The 15,685-nt window shown below is 50.8% G+C and overlaps 1 protein-coding gene across 1 annotated transcript; it reads left to right on the forward strand.

The window, feature by feature from the left end:
* The first annotated feature begins 8,852 nt into the window (after positions 1–8,852).
* On the forward strand, positions 8,853–14,744 carry PDX1 (pancreatic and duodenal homeobox 1). Its single transcript, XM_005585535.4, has 2 exons — positions 8,853–9,363; positions 13,008–14,744. Exons 1-2 carry the CDS (start codon positions 8,958–8,960, stop codon positions 13,445–13,447), a joined length of 846 nt encoding a protein of 281 aa, XP_005585592.2. The 5' UTR covers positions 8,853–8,957; the 3' UTR covers positions 13,448–14,744.
* The last annotated feature ends 941 nt before the right edge of the window (positions 14,745–15,685 follow it).

Raw genomic sequence — 15,685 nt, forward strand, 5'->3', positions numbered from 1 at the left:
CACCAGGCCCGGCTAATTTTTGTATTTTTAGTAGAGATGGGGTTTCACCATGTTGGCCAGGCTGGTCTCAAACTCCAGACTTCAAGTGATCCACCCACCTCGGCCTCCCAAGGTGCTGGGATTACAGGCGTGAGCAACCATGCCAGCCAACATTCTATTGAATAGAAAGAGGAAACAGTATGTGTTAGGTTTAAAGACCTAATTCTTTCCCATGTTTTAAAATAACATGTCTAAGTGATTACAATTTTGCATGGTTCCTACCTTAGGCACTTTCTCTAGGAACCTAATACAGTTAGAAACATTTGGTGAAAAATAATTTGCTATCCAGAAAGTTTCCCTGTTTCCAAGATAAGAAAGCCTGTTCTGCCATCCCAGCAGGCAAGGGTTGTTTAAGTTACTAGATAACAAAGTTGTTATTGATTCTAGTATTTTTACTCTTCCTGATTCCCTGCAGTCCAAAGGGAATTTGTCAGACCAGGAGTGATTTTTATTAAAAAAGAAAAAAGAGTAGTTGCTGTTCTTGTAACTGGCCTCATTGTGACAGATGGGATCCTAGTGTTTTCTCGCTGCCCTTTACTCAGGAGCTAGGAGAACAGAAAGCAAATAACCAAGAAACCAACACACTCATAGTAATCTGGATTTCTCAGAGTTGAGCCACAGCACTTGGAAATCAAATATTGGCTCCTCCTGAACGCCCCTTTTAGCCTGTTGTTGTTAACCAGTTTAACATTCCCTTATCACATGCTCATGTGGGCAGAATTAAATGGAATTAGCTGCAAATTATATAAAATTCATTTACCTTTAAAGGAAGCTATTTGGTCATGTTCAGTGTAGACAGAGCATTGCATTAAGACACAAGTTAATGGTACTGCCTGGAGATGAATCAATTTGCTTTGCTTTTATTGCCTTCCTTTATTTGTCCTTATGTGGTAGCTACCGTGACTGGAAATGCTCAGCTCAGGTTCACAGAGCCCATGTTGGAGCCACACTAACATCTCAAGGAGAGTCCCGCTGTTTCTAAAGAGCTCAGTCCAAGTAAACACAATAGCAAAGGAAGATCATGCTGATCCTCCCTTAATACTTAGTCACAGAGAATAGATGGTGAACAGGGTGGCTTATGCCTGTAATCCTAGCACTTTAGGAGGCCTAGGTGGGAGGATCGCTTGAGGCCAGGAGTTCAAGACCAGCCTGGACAACATAGCAAGACCTTGTCTTTACCAAAAAAAAGAAAAAGTTAGCTGGCCATAGTGGAGCATGCCTGTAGTCCCAGCTACTCCGAAGGCTGAGGAGAGAAGATTGGTTGAGCCCAGGAGATTGAGGCTGTAGTGAGGTAAGATTGTGCCACTGCATTCCAGCCTGGGTGACAGAGGGAAACCCTGTCTCAATTAAGAAGATAAATAAAATTTTAAAATGGGTAATGTCTAAGAGAGAAAGGCAAACCTATGAGAATGTTGAGGATTGATAAGCGCCTTGTCCATATAGGGGTTAAAATAACATCTATTGAACTTCTGCTTTCTGCACTGACTTAGGCATTTTTCTAAGGTTACTTTATTTCAACCTCACCATAACCTCATGATGCAAGGTATATTTTTATTTGAATGTGCATGCTTCATGTGTTCTTTAAGAGAGTATATGAATCTCTATATAATAAATAAATTATACATGAGGTGTCTGTTGTTCTTAATTTATCATGTTCATAAGAACGACTGTGGCCAGGCGCAGTGGCTCACACCTGTAATCCCAGCACTTTGGGAGGCCAAGGCGGGCAGATCAAGAGATCAGGAGTTCAAGACCAGCCTGGCCAACATAGTGAAACCCCATCTCTACTAAAAATACAAAAAAAATTAGCCAGGCATGGTGGCGCGTGCCCATAGTCCCAGCTGCTTGGGAGGCTGAGGCAGGAGAATCGCTTGAACCTGGGAGGAGGAGGTTGCAGTGAACCAAGATCATGCCACTGCACTCCAGCTTAGGCAACAGAGTGAGACTTTGTCAAAAAAAAAAAAAAAAAAAAAAAGGATAACTGTGTATATGTTTAAAATGCAGACTCCCGAGTCTCACTCACCCCCATATCATTATTCAGAAGATCTGGGGTTGGGCTCAGATATTTTCATTTTATAAGCATCCCACTGATTCTTGATATACACAGTTCATGAATCACACTTCCCTATAAATCCATGTTACTTCATTGATTAGTAAGAGTTTGTATTTTTCTGAGATTTGCCTAAAGGTAAATGTGTTGCAATATGTAACTGGAGAAAATATAAAAAATAAATGTTTTCAAATACTGTGTTTCTGTGCACAACAATACACTGCTAAGAGATACCTACCATAAGAAGAATTCCTAATAGGAAAATTTGATAAAGTTGAGACCACAGTCAGTCTTTTACTTTAATCTTTGCAAGAGAGGCGGTGGACCTGGCCTAGGCTGTCAAAAGAGAAGGCTTCACTTGTGCTGCTCTGAGTTGAGCATTGACTCTCCCATCTTAACCCCATCGATTTCTAATTTTAACATTTGTATGTGGATCTTGATTTGGGGGGACACACAGAGGAATCACTTTGACAGTAGTGTTCCTGCACCCTCACAAAGACAACCAGGGTTAATTAACCATGACCCTTTTTCTGATGTGAAAAAAAGCAGGAATGGGGCAGGATTCCAGCTCTGCTCTGGCCTAGAGACTAGAATGACTCCCTTCCCTCTCTAGGCAGTTTAAGGTTTCCTCTGAGTTTATGATGACAGCTTCATCTCCAACCCAAGAATGCAAGAACCACAGACAATGCTAGGAGAGTGGCCTCTGGCCAGAGTATACTACTTAGATGCTGGGTTCCACACCTACTGGGCTAGCTAAAGCATTTTGAGTTGTGATTAGTTCACCCACTCAAGTCTTTCTTTTGGCTTTCCTGGCTGTGAAAAAGAAGGCCCTGCCCCTTCTCCACACCTGTAGAGTCTCTCTGTGGTGTCCTGATGGCTACATGAGGGTCCTCCAGCAATCCCCCTCCTCCATCCCTTTTAAGCAGGACTGTACTTGGGGGCACGTTCCCCTAAAACACTGAGTAATATACCTACTAAGTACTTCCTCCCAGTGTTCCTGAATGTACCTTTCCAGGTCTACCCATCTGGAAATATCTTTAGACATCAGCTCATGGTGATAGTCTGCCATTCTTCTGGATGCAGTAATAGCCAATAGTTCAATGCTTACATGCACATTAAAAGCAATGCTGGGGGAGAAAGGAAGAGATGATCATTTATTGAATGCTTTCAAAGTGCCAGGAACATTAGATGTTTTGTCTCATTGAATTCTCACAAAAACAATAAAAACATTCTTTGGGTGCCTACTATATAGTAAGATCGTATTGTGTCACAGCCAACAGAATGGATTTTAAGGCCACATCAGGGCCAGGCGTGGTGGCTCACGCCTGAAATCCCAGCACTTTGGGAGGCTGAGGTGGGCAGATAACTTGAGGTCAGGACTTTGAGACCAGTCTGGCCAACAGGCAAAACCCTGTCTCTACTAACAATACAAAAATTAGCCGGGCATGATGGTGTGTGCCTGTAATCCCAGCTACTAGAGAGGCTGAGACAGGAGAATCGCTTGAACCCCAGAGGCAGAGGCTGCAGTGAGCCGAGATCGTGCCACTGCATTCCAGCCTAGGCGACAGGCAAAACTCAGTCTCAAAAAAAAAAAAAAAAAAAAAACAGCTGGGCCTGGCAGCTCACGCCTGTAATCCCAGTACAGTACTTTGGGAGGCTGAGGCGGGCAGATCACCTGAAGTCAGGAGTTCAAGACCGGGCTGACCAACATGGTGAAAACTCATCTCTACTAAAAATACAAAATTAGCCAGGCATAGTGGCACATGTCTGCAACCCCACCTACTTCCGAGGCAGGAGAATCACTTGAACCCAGGAGGTGGAGGTTGTAGTGAGCCAAGATCACGCCATTGCACTCCAGCTTGGGCAACAGAGCAAAATTCTGTCAAAAAAAAAAAAAAAGAAAGAAAAGAAAGAAAAGAAAAGAAAAAGCCACATCATCTCTGCTTGGATCTAGGCTCTGCCATTTACTAGCTATATGATTCTGGGCAAGTAACATCACTGGGCCTCAATTTTCTCCAGTGGAAAATGGGATGACAGTAACTGGCTCATGGGGTTAACATTGGAAAATACTTGAACAATGCCTGGCTCCATGCATTTGCCGTTATGCTTACTATATGCAACGGGGCCAGTTTATGGGACAGTGCTATTATTTCCATTTTACAAATAAGGACAGGGAAGCTTAGTGAAGTCATATAACTTAGCAAGGGACACACAGCTTGTGCAGAGCAAAACCTGATGTAGAGGACAAGGGTATGCAGCTCCTGACCTTTCTATGGCCCACCAAAGCCAAAGCATATTTCTACCAATGAGTTTTGGTCACTCAAAGAGTGTGCAGGCAGGTGCACAGTAAGAGATCTACAGGCATTTGATCAGTACATGTTACCAAAAATCTGGGTCCTTCAAACCATAAACCATGTGAAATGTAGCAAGGTTGAGAAAGGAGACTGGAGGATAGTGTGGGTGAAGCCTTCTTTGGGCTGCAGCAGGAACCTGGAAGTAAGGAGAGGCTCCTAGGAGAACAAAGGATTAGTCATAGGAAATGGTGGTGGGAGGAGGAGGTGGAAGGCAAAGAAAAGGAACTGTGTGGAAGTAAGGAACTGGTTACCCAGGACTAAGCTCAGAAAGGAAGCAGCAAGGATTTCTGGAGACTGCACATCTGGAAGGTACAACCAGAGATGAGACAACCAAAGGGGTGAGTCCAGAGCTATAGGGGGTGGGCCACTGGGAACACCAGGAGTGGGGAGCAACAGCTGACCTCAGATCCTTTGGAGCCTCGACGTCCTTTCATAATTTTCCTTTCATCAGCAGAGTGAACTGAGGGCCACGGAAGGATTAAACCAAAAGTGGAAAGAGCTCATGTCTGGGGGCCCCACTCCCAAGGGAGGAAGCCTTGAGCAGTGGCTGGAGGCAGCAGCAGACAGTACTGGGCACACCGAGCACCCCCCTCCTGCCCCTCTACTCCTTTCACACCAGAGAGAGCTAACAGGTATGGAATAAGACAATTACCCAATTCAATTATGTTTTTAAGCTGCTTTTATCTGTACAGTTCAGGGAGCACTGAATCATCCAGAAAATAATTTCAGCTCTCCGCTTATTTTCACTAGATTGCTTAGCCCTACGAATCTTGGAAAACCCTTCATTCAAAGTCTGAGGTCCTTTCCTCTCTCCAATCCCCACAACTCAAGCTGGGTTTCCCTGGTCCCTCTCAGACCTAGATACCAAATTCTGGGTATTTATTTATTGTTTTATTTTATTTTATTTTATTTTATTTTTTGAGACGGAGTCTCGCTCTGTCGCCCAGGCTGGAGTGCAGTGGCGCGATCTCGGTTCACTGCAAGTTCCGCCTCCCGGGTTCACGCCATTCTCCTGCCTCAGCCTCCTGAGTAGCTGGGTCTACAGGCGCCCGCCACCATGCCCAGTTAATTTTTTTTGTATTGTAATTTTAATTGTAATTTTTTTCACCGTGTTAGGCAGAATGGTCTCGAGATCTCCTAACCTCGTGATCCCTCCGTCTCGGCCTCCCAAAGTGCTGGGATTACAGGCCTGAGCCACTGCGCCCGACCAAGTCTGGGTATTCATAAATCAGCAGGAGGGAAAAATTGATTAGACTTAGGAGAATGAAAACCTGCCTACATTAGTGCTCATTGAATGAAATGCTAATGAACAAAAGTGCAATCAGTTATACAAGGATTCTCATTCCACACGTCACATCGTTTGCTTTACAGAATTTTCCAACTCAAGAAATAATTTAATTTTTATTTTCAATAGAGATTTAATTATAAAATGAATATAAATTCCATGTGCATTCATGATGTATACCTTGGAATTAAGTGGGATTCATCTTTTTTTCATTTATAATGGGATGCAATGGCTTAAAAATCTTATCACCAAGCCAAATTCAGCCCGTGGCATGCCTCTGAAACCACTGAGGAAGACTTAGCCACTTACCGAGAACAAGGTAACCTGTGTTCTCCCGGGTGCAAACCGCGTCTCTGTGAAGGGAAAGGGGGAAGAGGGCAGGCGAGGACCTCCAGTATCAGCGAGAACTATCAGGACGTCCTGCTAATAAACGACTTTTTCACTGTCCACACTTTAATTGGTTTACAGCCTTTTTTGTTTATTTATCCATAAGAGCTGCTGTTAAATGGCTCGGGAAGGTGCTCGCCTAATGGCTCTGTATCGCTGCCGGGCCTGTTGTGGGCGAGGCAGCTTGGAGGGGGCGCAGGCTTCAGCGGGGATTCAGAGCGGAAACGCATTTCGCCTGTAATGGACTCGGCGATTTTACGATACCAGAAGCTAGATCCACAGGGGAGTACAACACACGACCTTACTCAGCGGAGGGCTCCCCGGGATACGTTTTTTATACGGCTGTAAGTGATAAAATTCCAGATAACTTCGTCTCCTCTAATAATAATAACAATAATAATAAATGGTTGTTTGACCTTTGCTTCCTGGGTCCCTTCATTAGGTCGCAGGCAGCAGAAAATGCTAATGGTGAAAGTGAGAACGCGCCTCCGTGGAACACCTCCGGCGCTCCCCGCCTCCTCCCCTACAGCCCGGGGTACCCGGGTTTTAGGCGGCGACCGCAATGGGCGGATTGCTTTCTGCTGAGAGCCTCTTTTCTTTCTGCAGGGCCGAGCAAAAATATTAAATGGAAGCAAATGAAGCATCGAAATGGAGACCAATTTACAGAAATGTGCAATTAGTTGAGAAGTGCAAAGTAAACACTCCGGGGGTGGCCGGCGAGGCGGGGAGCAGGGGAGGGAGAGTGGGGCGCAGACTGAGTCCAGAGCGGGTGTGGGGGTGCCCAGGGAGGAGGGGAAGGGAGAGGAAGAGGAGGGGGAGGGGAAAAGTGGCCGATCTTTGTCCTGAGCGGAGCTCGCCGTCCGCTCATAACCACGTCGCCAAGTCAACCCGCGGCGACTCGGCAGATTATCTCCAAGGGTCAACACGCCGTGGCCGGGCAACCCCCTCCAGTCTGCCCTCCTGATCGATGTGGTCACTCGCGGCCAGGGCGATAGGGTAGAGTTCTCCGGGCCGCAGACAATGGACTCATTGACGCGGGCGCACAGAGATTAGGTGCGCAGCCCCACCGCCTTTCACTCTCTGCCCCCACCAAGACTGCAGGTGGCACTTTTCCCTGAAGAAATCACCGAAACTCTCCCTGTCCGACACCGTGCTTCCCTTAGCCTGTCTTCGGTGACAGCAAGGGCATCTACAAGCCAGGGAACCACACATCAGGGCCACACACATGAGCTCTCACACATCGGAGCAAATGCTGAGACTACACCAGCCTCCCGCGAGACAAGGAATCTGCAGAGAAGTCCACATTCCCTACTAGCTTTTTGTCTTTTAATAAAAATAAAGAGTACTCAGAATAGAGCATTCAATCCGCACTTAAAATACAAATATTTCCAGTAGGAAGAAATACATTAAAAATCGACTCTCAAAGGTCATTGGATGTTGGTACGTTGTTTAAGAAAGGCGGTGCAGTGATTTTTCCCTGGCTTGGTTCTTTGTGGTTCACGCTCTCTCTTGCTGAGCCGTTTCCGCAAAGGTGTCTAGTTTTTCTAAAACCCTCAGTGGCGTTTCAAGAAACATCCTCCTTTTGGCAGTGCCCGGTCAGAGGCTGGTCCGGCCGCCAGGCCTAGCGGGTCATGCCCAGGCCGGGGTTGGACGCCACCGCCACCCGGAGGTCATCCATCCGCGTCAGTGCGTGCAGAAAACGTGGCCCTATTTATGTCAGGACCCCAGAATGTCCAGAAGTTACCGAATGACTTGAAGACAAGCACAGACGTTATCATGGAAAATGCAGCGTTTTTATTTCTTTTTCTAAATAGGTAATTCTTCTTTCACTTCCCCCTCTCCCGCTTGCCTTATTTCAATTGCAAGCAGAAGAGAGTGGGTGTTCTCCGCCGGCAAACTCCGCCAGGGTCCAGCCCGTAGAGAGTGGTCAAGGGTCTGGAACCCTCGTGCCAACACCTGCCCCTGCCTCGCAGTCCCAAGAAGAAGGCCGCGCGCGTCTTTCCCCCTCGCTGTACTGGGAAGCTACATTCCGGGTTGGCCAAATGGGCCCCAATTTTTCTAAACCAAAATTTGTAATACCCTTCAATTAAAAAAAAAGAATTTACAAAAGTCTCTGCGAATGCTTCAGAAGTTACCATTTATACCCCAGTACTTGTAGCACATCCACAAGTAAAAACACACAACGAATGCCAGAGTTTTGTGTGTTTTTTAACCGACACCTTGGTGGCTGTGAACAAACTTCATAAATAAAATAGAATCAAATTCTTCCGAGCTAGACAGCTGGGTCTGCAAACCTTTTTCATCATTTTCCCCAACAGTTAAAAGAAATTAAAAGCTCAACAGGTCTCCTTGTAAACTATATCAATTAACAAACACACTATGTCCATTATCAAATATAGTAGAAAATGTAGGAAAATAGAAAAATATAGGAAAATAGAAACGTCTAAGCCACGGGGAAAATGTTTCTGTAAATGAATGATTCTGTTTTCATGAGCGCCCACTTTGCAGAGCACCGCCAGCTGCCGGTTCAGGGGTGTGCAGCAAACTCAGCTGAGAGACAAAATTGGAATGAAAGCAGGTGCTCGCGGGTACCTGGCCTCTCCTCTTAGGGCTGTCAGCCAGGCCAATCACGGCCCCCGGCTGAACCACGTGGGGCCCCGCGGAGCCTATGGCGCGGCGGCCGGCCCGCCGGTCCCCGCAGGCTGTGGGTTCGCTCCGAGATCAGTGCGGTGCTGTCAAAGCGAGCAGGGGTGGCGCCGGGAGTGGGAACGCCGCACAGTGCCAAGTCCTCGGCCCCAGCTCCCGACTCCCGGCTCTCGGTGCCCAAGCCCGGGCCGTAGCCATGAACGGCGAGGAGCAGTACTACGCGGCCACGCAGCTTTACAAGGACCCATGCGCGTTCCAGCGAGGCCCAGCGCCGGAGTTCAGCGCCAGCCCCCCTGCGTGCCTGTACATGGGCCGCCAGCCCCCGCCGCCGCCGCCACCCCCGTTCCCCGGTGCCCTGGGCGCGCTGGAGCAGGGCAGCCCCCCGGACATCTCCCCGTACGAGGTGCCCCCGCTCGCCGATGACCCCGCGGTGGCGCACCTCCACCACCACCTCCCGGCTCAGCTCGCGCTCCCCCATCCGCCCTCCGGGCCCTTCCCGGAGGGAGCCGAGCCGGGCGTCCTGGAGGAGCCCAACCGCGTCCAACTGCCTTTCCCATGGATGAAGTCTACCAAAGCTCACGCGTGGAAAGGCCAGTGGGCAGGTAAGCCTGGCTCCCCACCCCTTTCTCCTTTCCGGTTCTCACCCGGCCGCCCTACCTCCAAGAGCTCCCAGGAGCCTTCTCTCTGTTCCCGGCACCTTGGATTATCCCAGGTCGGACTAAACTACATCGGGGAGTTAACGAGGCCATCCCTCACAGCAGCGCTTCTCTGGTCCAGTTTGAAGCATATTTCCCACCCTACTCTCCTGGGAGCGTAAACTCCTTCCTTCCCTGTACACGGAGCCCATCTTCGCCCCAGGAGCCCGCGCCCCCAGCGCCATCCCTAGAGAGCTAAGGCTGAGTCCAGCTCAGGGCTTCGGACACTATAGATCCTCCTCGAGCAGGGGATCCGGGAACCCAGGACTCCTTGGTAGTGCACGTCGAGGAAGCCGAGTAGGGACAAGGGTGCCTCTGACCCAGGCCCCAGATCGCCTTCGGAGCCCCGGATCCTCTCACTTCCCGCACTTCGTTAAGGAAGGGCAGGCATCTAGGGGCGCCAGGTAGGTGCAGAAAGGCAGGGAGGGAAAGGAAACTGCACCCAATCCCATAGTGTCCGGCTTCCCTGGTTGGGGAAACAGGATGGGAGTAAAGAGGAAGGGGCTGGGGCAAGGCACCGCGAGGCTGAAGGCCGGCCTCTCTACGTCAGAGTCTGGCGGCTAGGAGAGCAATCTGAGAAGCGAATTCGTTTTTCACCAACCGAAAGCAATTGAAGCTGTCTCCCCGCGCTGCTTCCCAGGAAGTAATTCTGCAAGAGATGGGCTCTCCCTGCCTAGCCAGTGGGGAGGCGAGAGGCCTGGTGCCTGCGGCCCTCGGGGCAGGCGGAGAACAGAAGGTGTTTCCCGGAGCCGGGAGCCGGAGGCACAGAGTAGCCCCCGGGTCCTTCGCGGCCCCGCTCGGGCGGCGAGTTCCGGCGCGGCCTGTGTGGTCGCCGCTACACACTGTCATCGCTGCCGTGCCGCAGCCACTTCTGGTCACACCTGCACCGTAAATAGTTGCCTTTTCCTTTCAACTGGCAGCCGGGAGTAGGGGGAACAGCTCGAGCCGGCGTCCCCCGGCGCACCCCGAGAATCCTCAGCGCCCATCTGCGGGGTCTGGCCAGCCCTGCCTGACACTGAGCCCAGCTGCAGACAGGCGGGGCTTTGTGCGGGAGAGGGAGGGGGACCCCAGCTCGCCCGGGGTCCGCGGGACGTTCCCCTTCCTAGTTCACTTTCTCGCTAAGGCGAAGGTCCTGAAGCAGGACGAGGGCTGAACTGCGCTGCAGTCGTCCCCACCTCCAGCGAAACCCACTTGACAGGGGCGCCAGAAGCTGCCGCGGCGCCTCTGCGAACTTACCCAGCTCGCGCGGCCCTGGCGAAAGGCCTTGACGTCTCCGGAAATGCGGGGTTCTTAGGAGGCGGGAGGACAGTCCCTTGAACAAAGGTAGGGGGTTCCCATTCCCCAACCAATTCCCTTCCAGGGCTGCCTGCCCTCCAGGCCTCTCTTCTGGCCTCCTAGGCCCTCGGAGCTCCTGCTCTCCCGGCCTGGGCCTTCCTCAGGAAATGGGCGACAGCTGGTCTCCGAAAGAGGTTTTGTGAGGTGGAGTAACGTCCTTATCCCAACCCAAGCGGGGATACCTCTGCTCTGGAGGACTTGGGCTTAGGCTGATCCCAAGAAGCCAGAAAGTAAAAACAGAAGGCAAATCAGCAGACTTGGCGTGGGTTCGGGGGACCCAAGTAGGGCGACAATCTCGGGCTCGAGTTGGCCCCAGGCCTTTGCTGGCGCCCTCTAACCCGCTGCACGCTCGACTCTCGGGGAAGGAGCTGACCTCCCCTCTCTTCCCCAGGAAGCCGTCTCTGGGGCCGGCTGCTATCCCCGGGTTCCTCTAGGGGAAACTTTCGATGGAGCCGGAATTCAAAAATTGCAAACCCACCTGCCCCTGGGAAGAGCGAAGTGACAAAAGGGCTCTCACTGGCAGTACGAATCTGAATGCTAATGACAACAGAGGTTTTGAAACACATTGACCCCCAAATGCTTCAGCAGCACTGGCCAGCTGGCACCTAAACTGCCTCGCCCTGCGCCTTGGGGAAGGGCCCAGGCTCGGCGCCCTTGACTTTTTCCCACCATCCTCAACCTCCACCCCTGCCACAGGCACAGGCCCCCCGGGAGTAGTGCACCCCGGGCAGTCTCTTCCTGAGCAGTCTCTCGCAGGGCCTTCACCAAGCCCGCAGCCTAAAGCAGGAACCCAGAGACGTGTGGGTTTAATGTAAAAACTTTAGAGAGCCTTTCAAAATGTTTTTTGAAGGCCCGCCTCGCTTCTCTCCCAGGCCTGGGATGCCAGGTAGATTCGGGGATGCCCCCAGCGAGTAGGACTCTCCCTGGACTAGGGTCTGAGCCTCTGCTTCAGCTTCCGGCGCCTTTTCTCGACCTGGGGGGAAACCCAGTAGGGTTCCATCGCGAAATTAACCCGCCCCCAACGCACACACACTCGCCTTTCAATTCCTAAGGCTTAGCCAACATTCACAGGAGAAATGTCCGCGGCCTTTGCTCTAAAACAAGTCTCTCCCCGGAGCTTTGGTGGAATTTCCCGCGTCAGCATCCACAGTCCGGGTGCAGTCAGTATTTTGCACAGAAAAGAAAATATTGGGACCTGGCTGAGCGCAGGGGCAGTGAATGTGGGTCTCCAACCTCCTTGTCCAGGGCGTCCTGTTGCATCTTGGAGACACAGGAGGCTTGTTTCTGCACCACTGCCCCCTCCTCCGTGGGGCTGTCGGTTCGGCAGCTGGGCTAGGGCCCCTGTGTCTCCCCTCAACACCTCTGAGGGCATTTGGGATCCAGGGCGTAGAGTCTGGAGCTGCCAGAGTTCTGCTGTAGCCAACGTGACCCCTAGAACAATATGCTCTTCACTTCGAGGGCAGAAGTCTCGCTGAAGTTAAAACAAGTATGGAGAATTTGCTGGCTGTCAGGTTGTGACTAATTACGATATAATATATAGAGAGGAAATACATGGTCCGATATAACAAAATGTATCACAGTCTCCATTAGCACAAAGATTTTCAAACTGCAGGTTGCACCCATTCGCAGGTCATAAAATCAATTTACTAGGTTGAGATTAGTATTTTTTAAACGAAATAGCAGATAGTGGGGGGAAAAGTAGATAGCATCATAAGTGGTAAACGTTTGTTTTACGTTCTTAAGATTTGTCCGTATAACTGACTACAATGTCCGTGTGTGAACTACACAACGATCTGAAATGTATTTCTTACATTTGTGGATCACCGTCAGGAGGTTTTTTTAAGCCCTGAATTAAGGGCGTTTTATTGTTTTGGTAGGATCCAGTCGGTTTAACTATCTATTACCTACATTTAAATCAACATCAATCAGTTGATTAACACCGATTAAACGAGCGCATTCAAGGACCACTCATTGGCTGACCCAAGCCTAGGCTCACGGCAAGAGCCGACTCGGGTTTGGCCTCCAATAAAAAGGCTTCCTTTACTAGGGAAGGGCTTCGCGCGTCTACACTAGGCGCTGAAATGGGATGCTCCGTGGCTCCGGCGGGAGCAACTGGTAGCGCTAGGACTCCCTAATCCCCTTGAAGGGGCTGGGCTGCGAGGGTGGGCACTGTGCGGGGCTCCGGGGGCCACACTCACGCCCTGTGTCGCCCGCAGGCGGCGCCTACGCGGCGGAGCCGGAGGAGAACAAGCGGACGCGCACGGCCTACACGCGCGCACAGCTGCTAGAGCTGGAGAAGGAGTTCCTATTCAACAAGTACATCTCACGGCCGCGCCGGGTGGAGCTGGCTGTGATGTTGAACTTGACAGAGAGACACATCAAGATCTGGTTCCAAAACCGCCGCATGAAGTGGAAAAAGGAGGAGGACAAGAAGCGCGGCGGCGGGACAGCGGTCGGGGGTGGCGGGGTCGCGGAGCCTGAGCAGGACTGCGCCGTGACCTCCGGCGAGGAGCTTCTGCCGCCGCCGCCGCCCCCCGGAGGTGCTGTGCCGCCCGCTGCCCCAGTTGCCGCCCGAGAGGGCCGCCTGCCACCTGGCCTTAGCGCGTCGCCACAGCCCTCCAGCGTCGCGCCTCGGCGGCCACAGGAACCACGGTGAGAGGCAGGAACTGCTCCTGGCTGAGCGGCATCAACCACTCGCCGAGGAGGAGCAGAGGGCCTAGGAGGACCCCGGGCGTGGACCACCCGCCCTGGCAGTTGAATGGGTCGGCAATTGCGGGGGCCCACCTTAGACCAAAGGGGAAAACCCGCTCTCTCAGGCGCATGTGCTAATTGGGGCCCCGCGGGTAGATGCTGGCAGGCCTTCCGAAAGAAAAAGAGCCATTGGTTTCTGTAGTATTGGGGCCCTCTTTTAGTGATACAGGATTGGCGTTGTTTGTGGCTGTTGCACACATCCCTGCCCGCCCACAGCACTCCACCTTGGAACCTGTTTAGAGAAGCCGACTCTTCAAAGACAATGGAAACTGTACCGTACACATTGGAAGTCTCCCCAGTACACAGCAGGGGAGCTGGACCGAATGCCTTAATCTGCCCATAAACAAAGTCATTCTTACTCGGGCGACCACTTTAAGTTTAGAAATAATTGAATGGAAATGTTTGAGTTTTCAAAGATCCCGTGAAATTGATGCCAGTGGAATACAGTGAGTCCTCCTCTTCCTCCTCCTCCTCCTCTTCTTCCCCCTCCTCTTCCTGCTGCTCTCCTTTCCTTTCCTCCCCCTCCTCCTCCTCTCCCTCCTCTTCCTCCTCCTCTCCCTCCTCTTCCTCCTCCTTTTTCTTCCTAATCTCTTTCTCCTCCTCCTCCTTCTGCCTCCCCTTCTCATCCCTCCTCTTCCTGTTCTCTAGCTGCACACTTCTCTGCTGCACATCTTACAACTTGCACCCCTTTCTTCTGAGGAAGAGAACATCTTGCAAGGCAGGGCGAACAGCGACAGGGCTGGCTTAGGAGCAGTACAAGAGTCCCTGTGCCCCAGTTCCACACTGCTGGCAGGGAAGGCAAGGGGAGACAGGCCTGGATCTGGGGATGAGGGAGAAAGATGGACCCCTGGGTGACCACTAAACCAAAGATATTTGGAACTTTCTATTTAGGATGTGGATGTAATTCCTGTTTCAAGGTAGAGGCTGTGCTGAAGACAAGCACAGTGGCCTGGCATGCTTTGGAAACAAACTATTCACGCGCCAGTATGACTTTCACATCTTTAGAAATTATGAAAACGTATGTCATTGGAAGGTTTGGAAACCCAGTTATCTTATTTAACATTTTAAAATTACGAAACAGTTCTTTACAAACAGGTCTGTGCATCCCAGGTCTGTCTTCTTTTCAAGGTCTGGGTCTTGTTTTCAGGTTATGTTTGTGGGAAATGCTTAATAAATACGGATAATATGGGAAGAGATGAAAACTGATTCTCCTCACTTTGTTTCAAAGCTTTCTGGCAGTGGGATGATTCGGATTCACTTTTAAGATTAAATTAGCAGGTTTCTTGTTTTGTTTTTGTTTTTGTTTTGACAGGGTCTCATTCTGTCGTTCCCGGGTTCCTCTTTTTTTCAGGGATTCTCCTACCTCAACCTGCTGAGTAGCTGGGATTACGGGCTCACACCACCACGCCCGGCTAATTTTTGTATTTTTAGTAGAGACGGTTTCGCCATGATGGCCAGGCTGATCAGCGTCTATTTATTTTCAGCACTAATCAGGGAAAACCAGGTAATTAAGAAATTGTACACTTGAGTTTTGAGTTGGAGCACCCTGTAAGGGGATGAATTTCCAGTTTTGTTTTATTTTTAATTTAAGAATGTCTTCTCAAGCTGACTTTCTCAGGCAACAGAACCTAGAGCGTGGGAGACAGTTCGGAGTACCCCTGGCCAATATTGCATCCTGGCGGAGTCAAGCGCCGCCCACCTGACGCCTCAGTGCTGCCGGTGGTGAAACCCACCACTGGCTCCCACCGTGGTCGGGTCTCCTCTTTCCTCCCAAAGCTGAGGACGCAGGCGAGGCCGTTTTCCGTGACCCTTCCAAAAGAAGCGTTGTTTTGGATGAGTCTCCGTACCCGGAGACCGAGGGCCAAAAGTGTCTTATGTTAGAGGCAAAGATGCCCGGATTTAGAGGGCTTCCAACCCCTAGGACCACTCTGCTCTTCCCTGCACGAAGCTCTCAGGTGGGCGCCTGAGCCCGACAGTGCACCCGACGGCCGTCCCCGGCGCTCCCTGGGTTCAATACCAGTACCTCACTCCCAGGAGTCGCTGCTTTTCTTTCACTTTTTGCAAAGATAGACGCTGTTTGTTGTTGCCGTTTTGTTTTGTTTCATTGGAGAGAGAAATCGAGTCCCTCGGGATAAAAGTAAGT

This window comes from Macaca fascicularis, chromosome 17 (genome assembly GCF_037993035.2).
Source record: "Macaca fascicularis isolate 582-1 chromosome 17, T2T-MFA8v1.1".
Taxonomy (NCBI): Eukaryota; Metazoa; Chordata; class Mammalia; order Primates; family Cercopithecidae; genus Macaca; species Macaca fascicularis.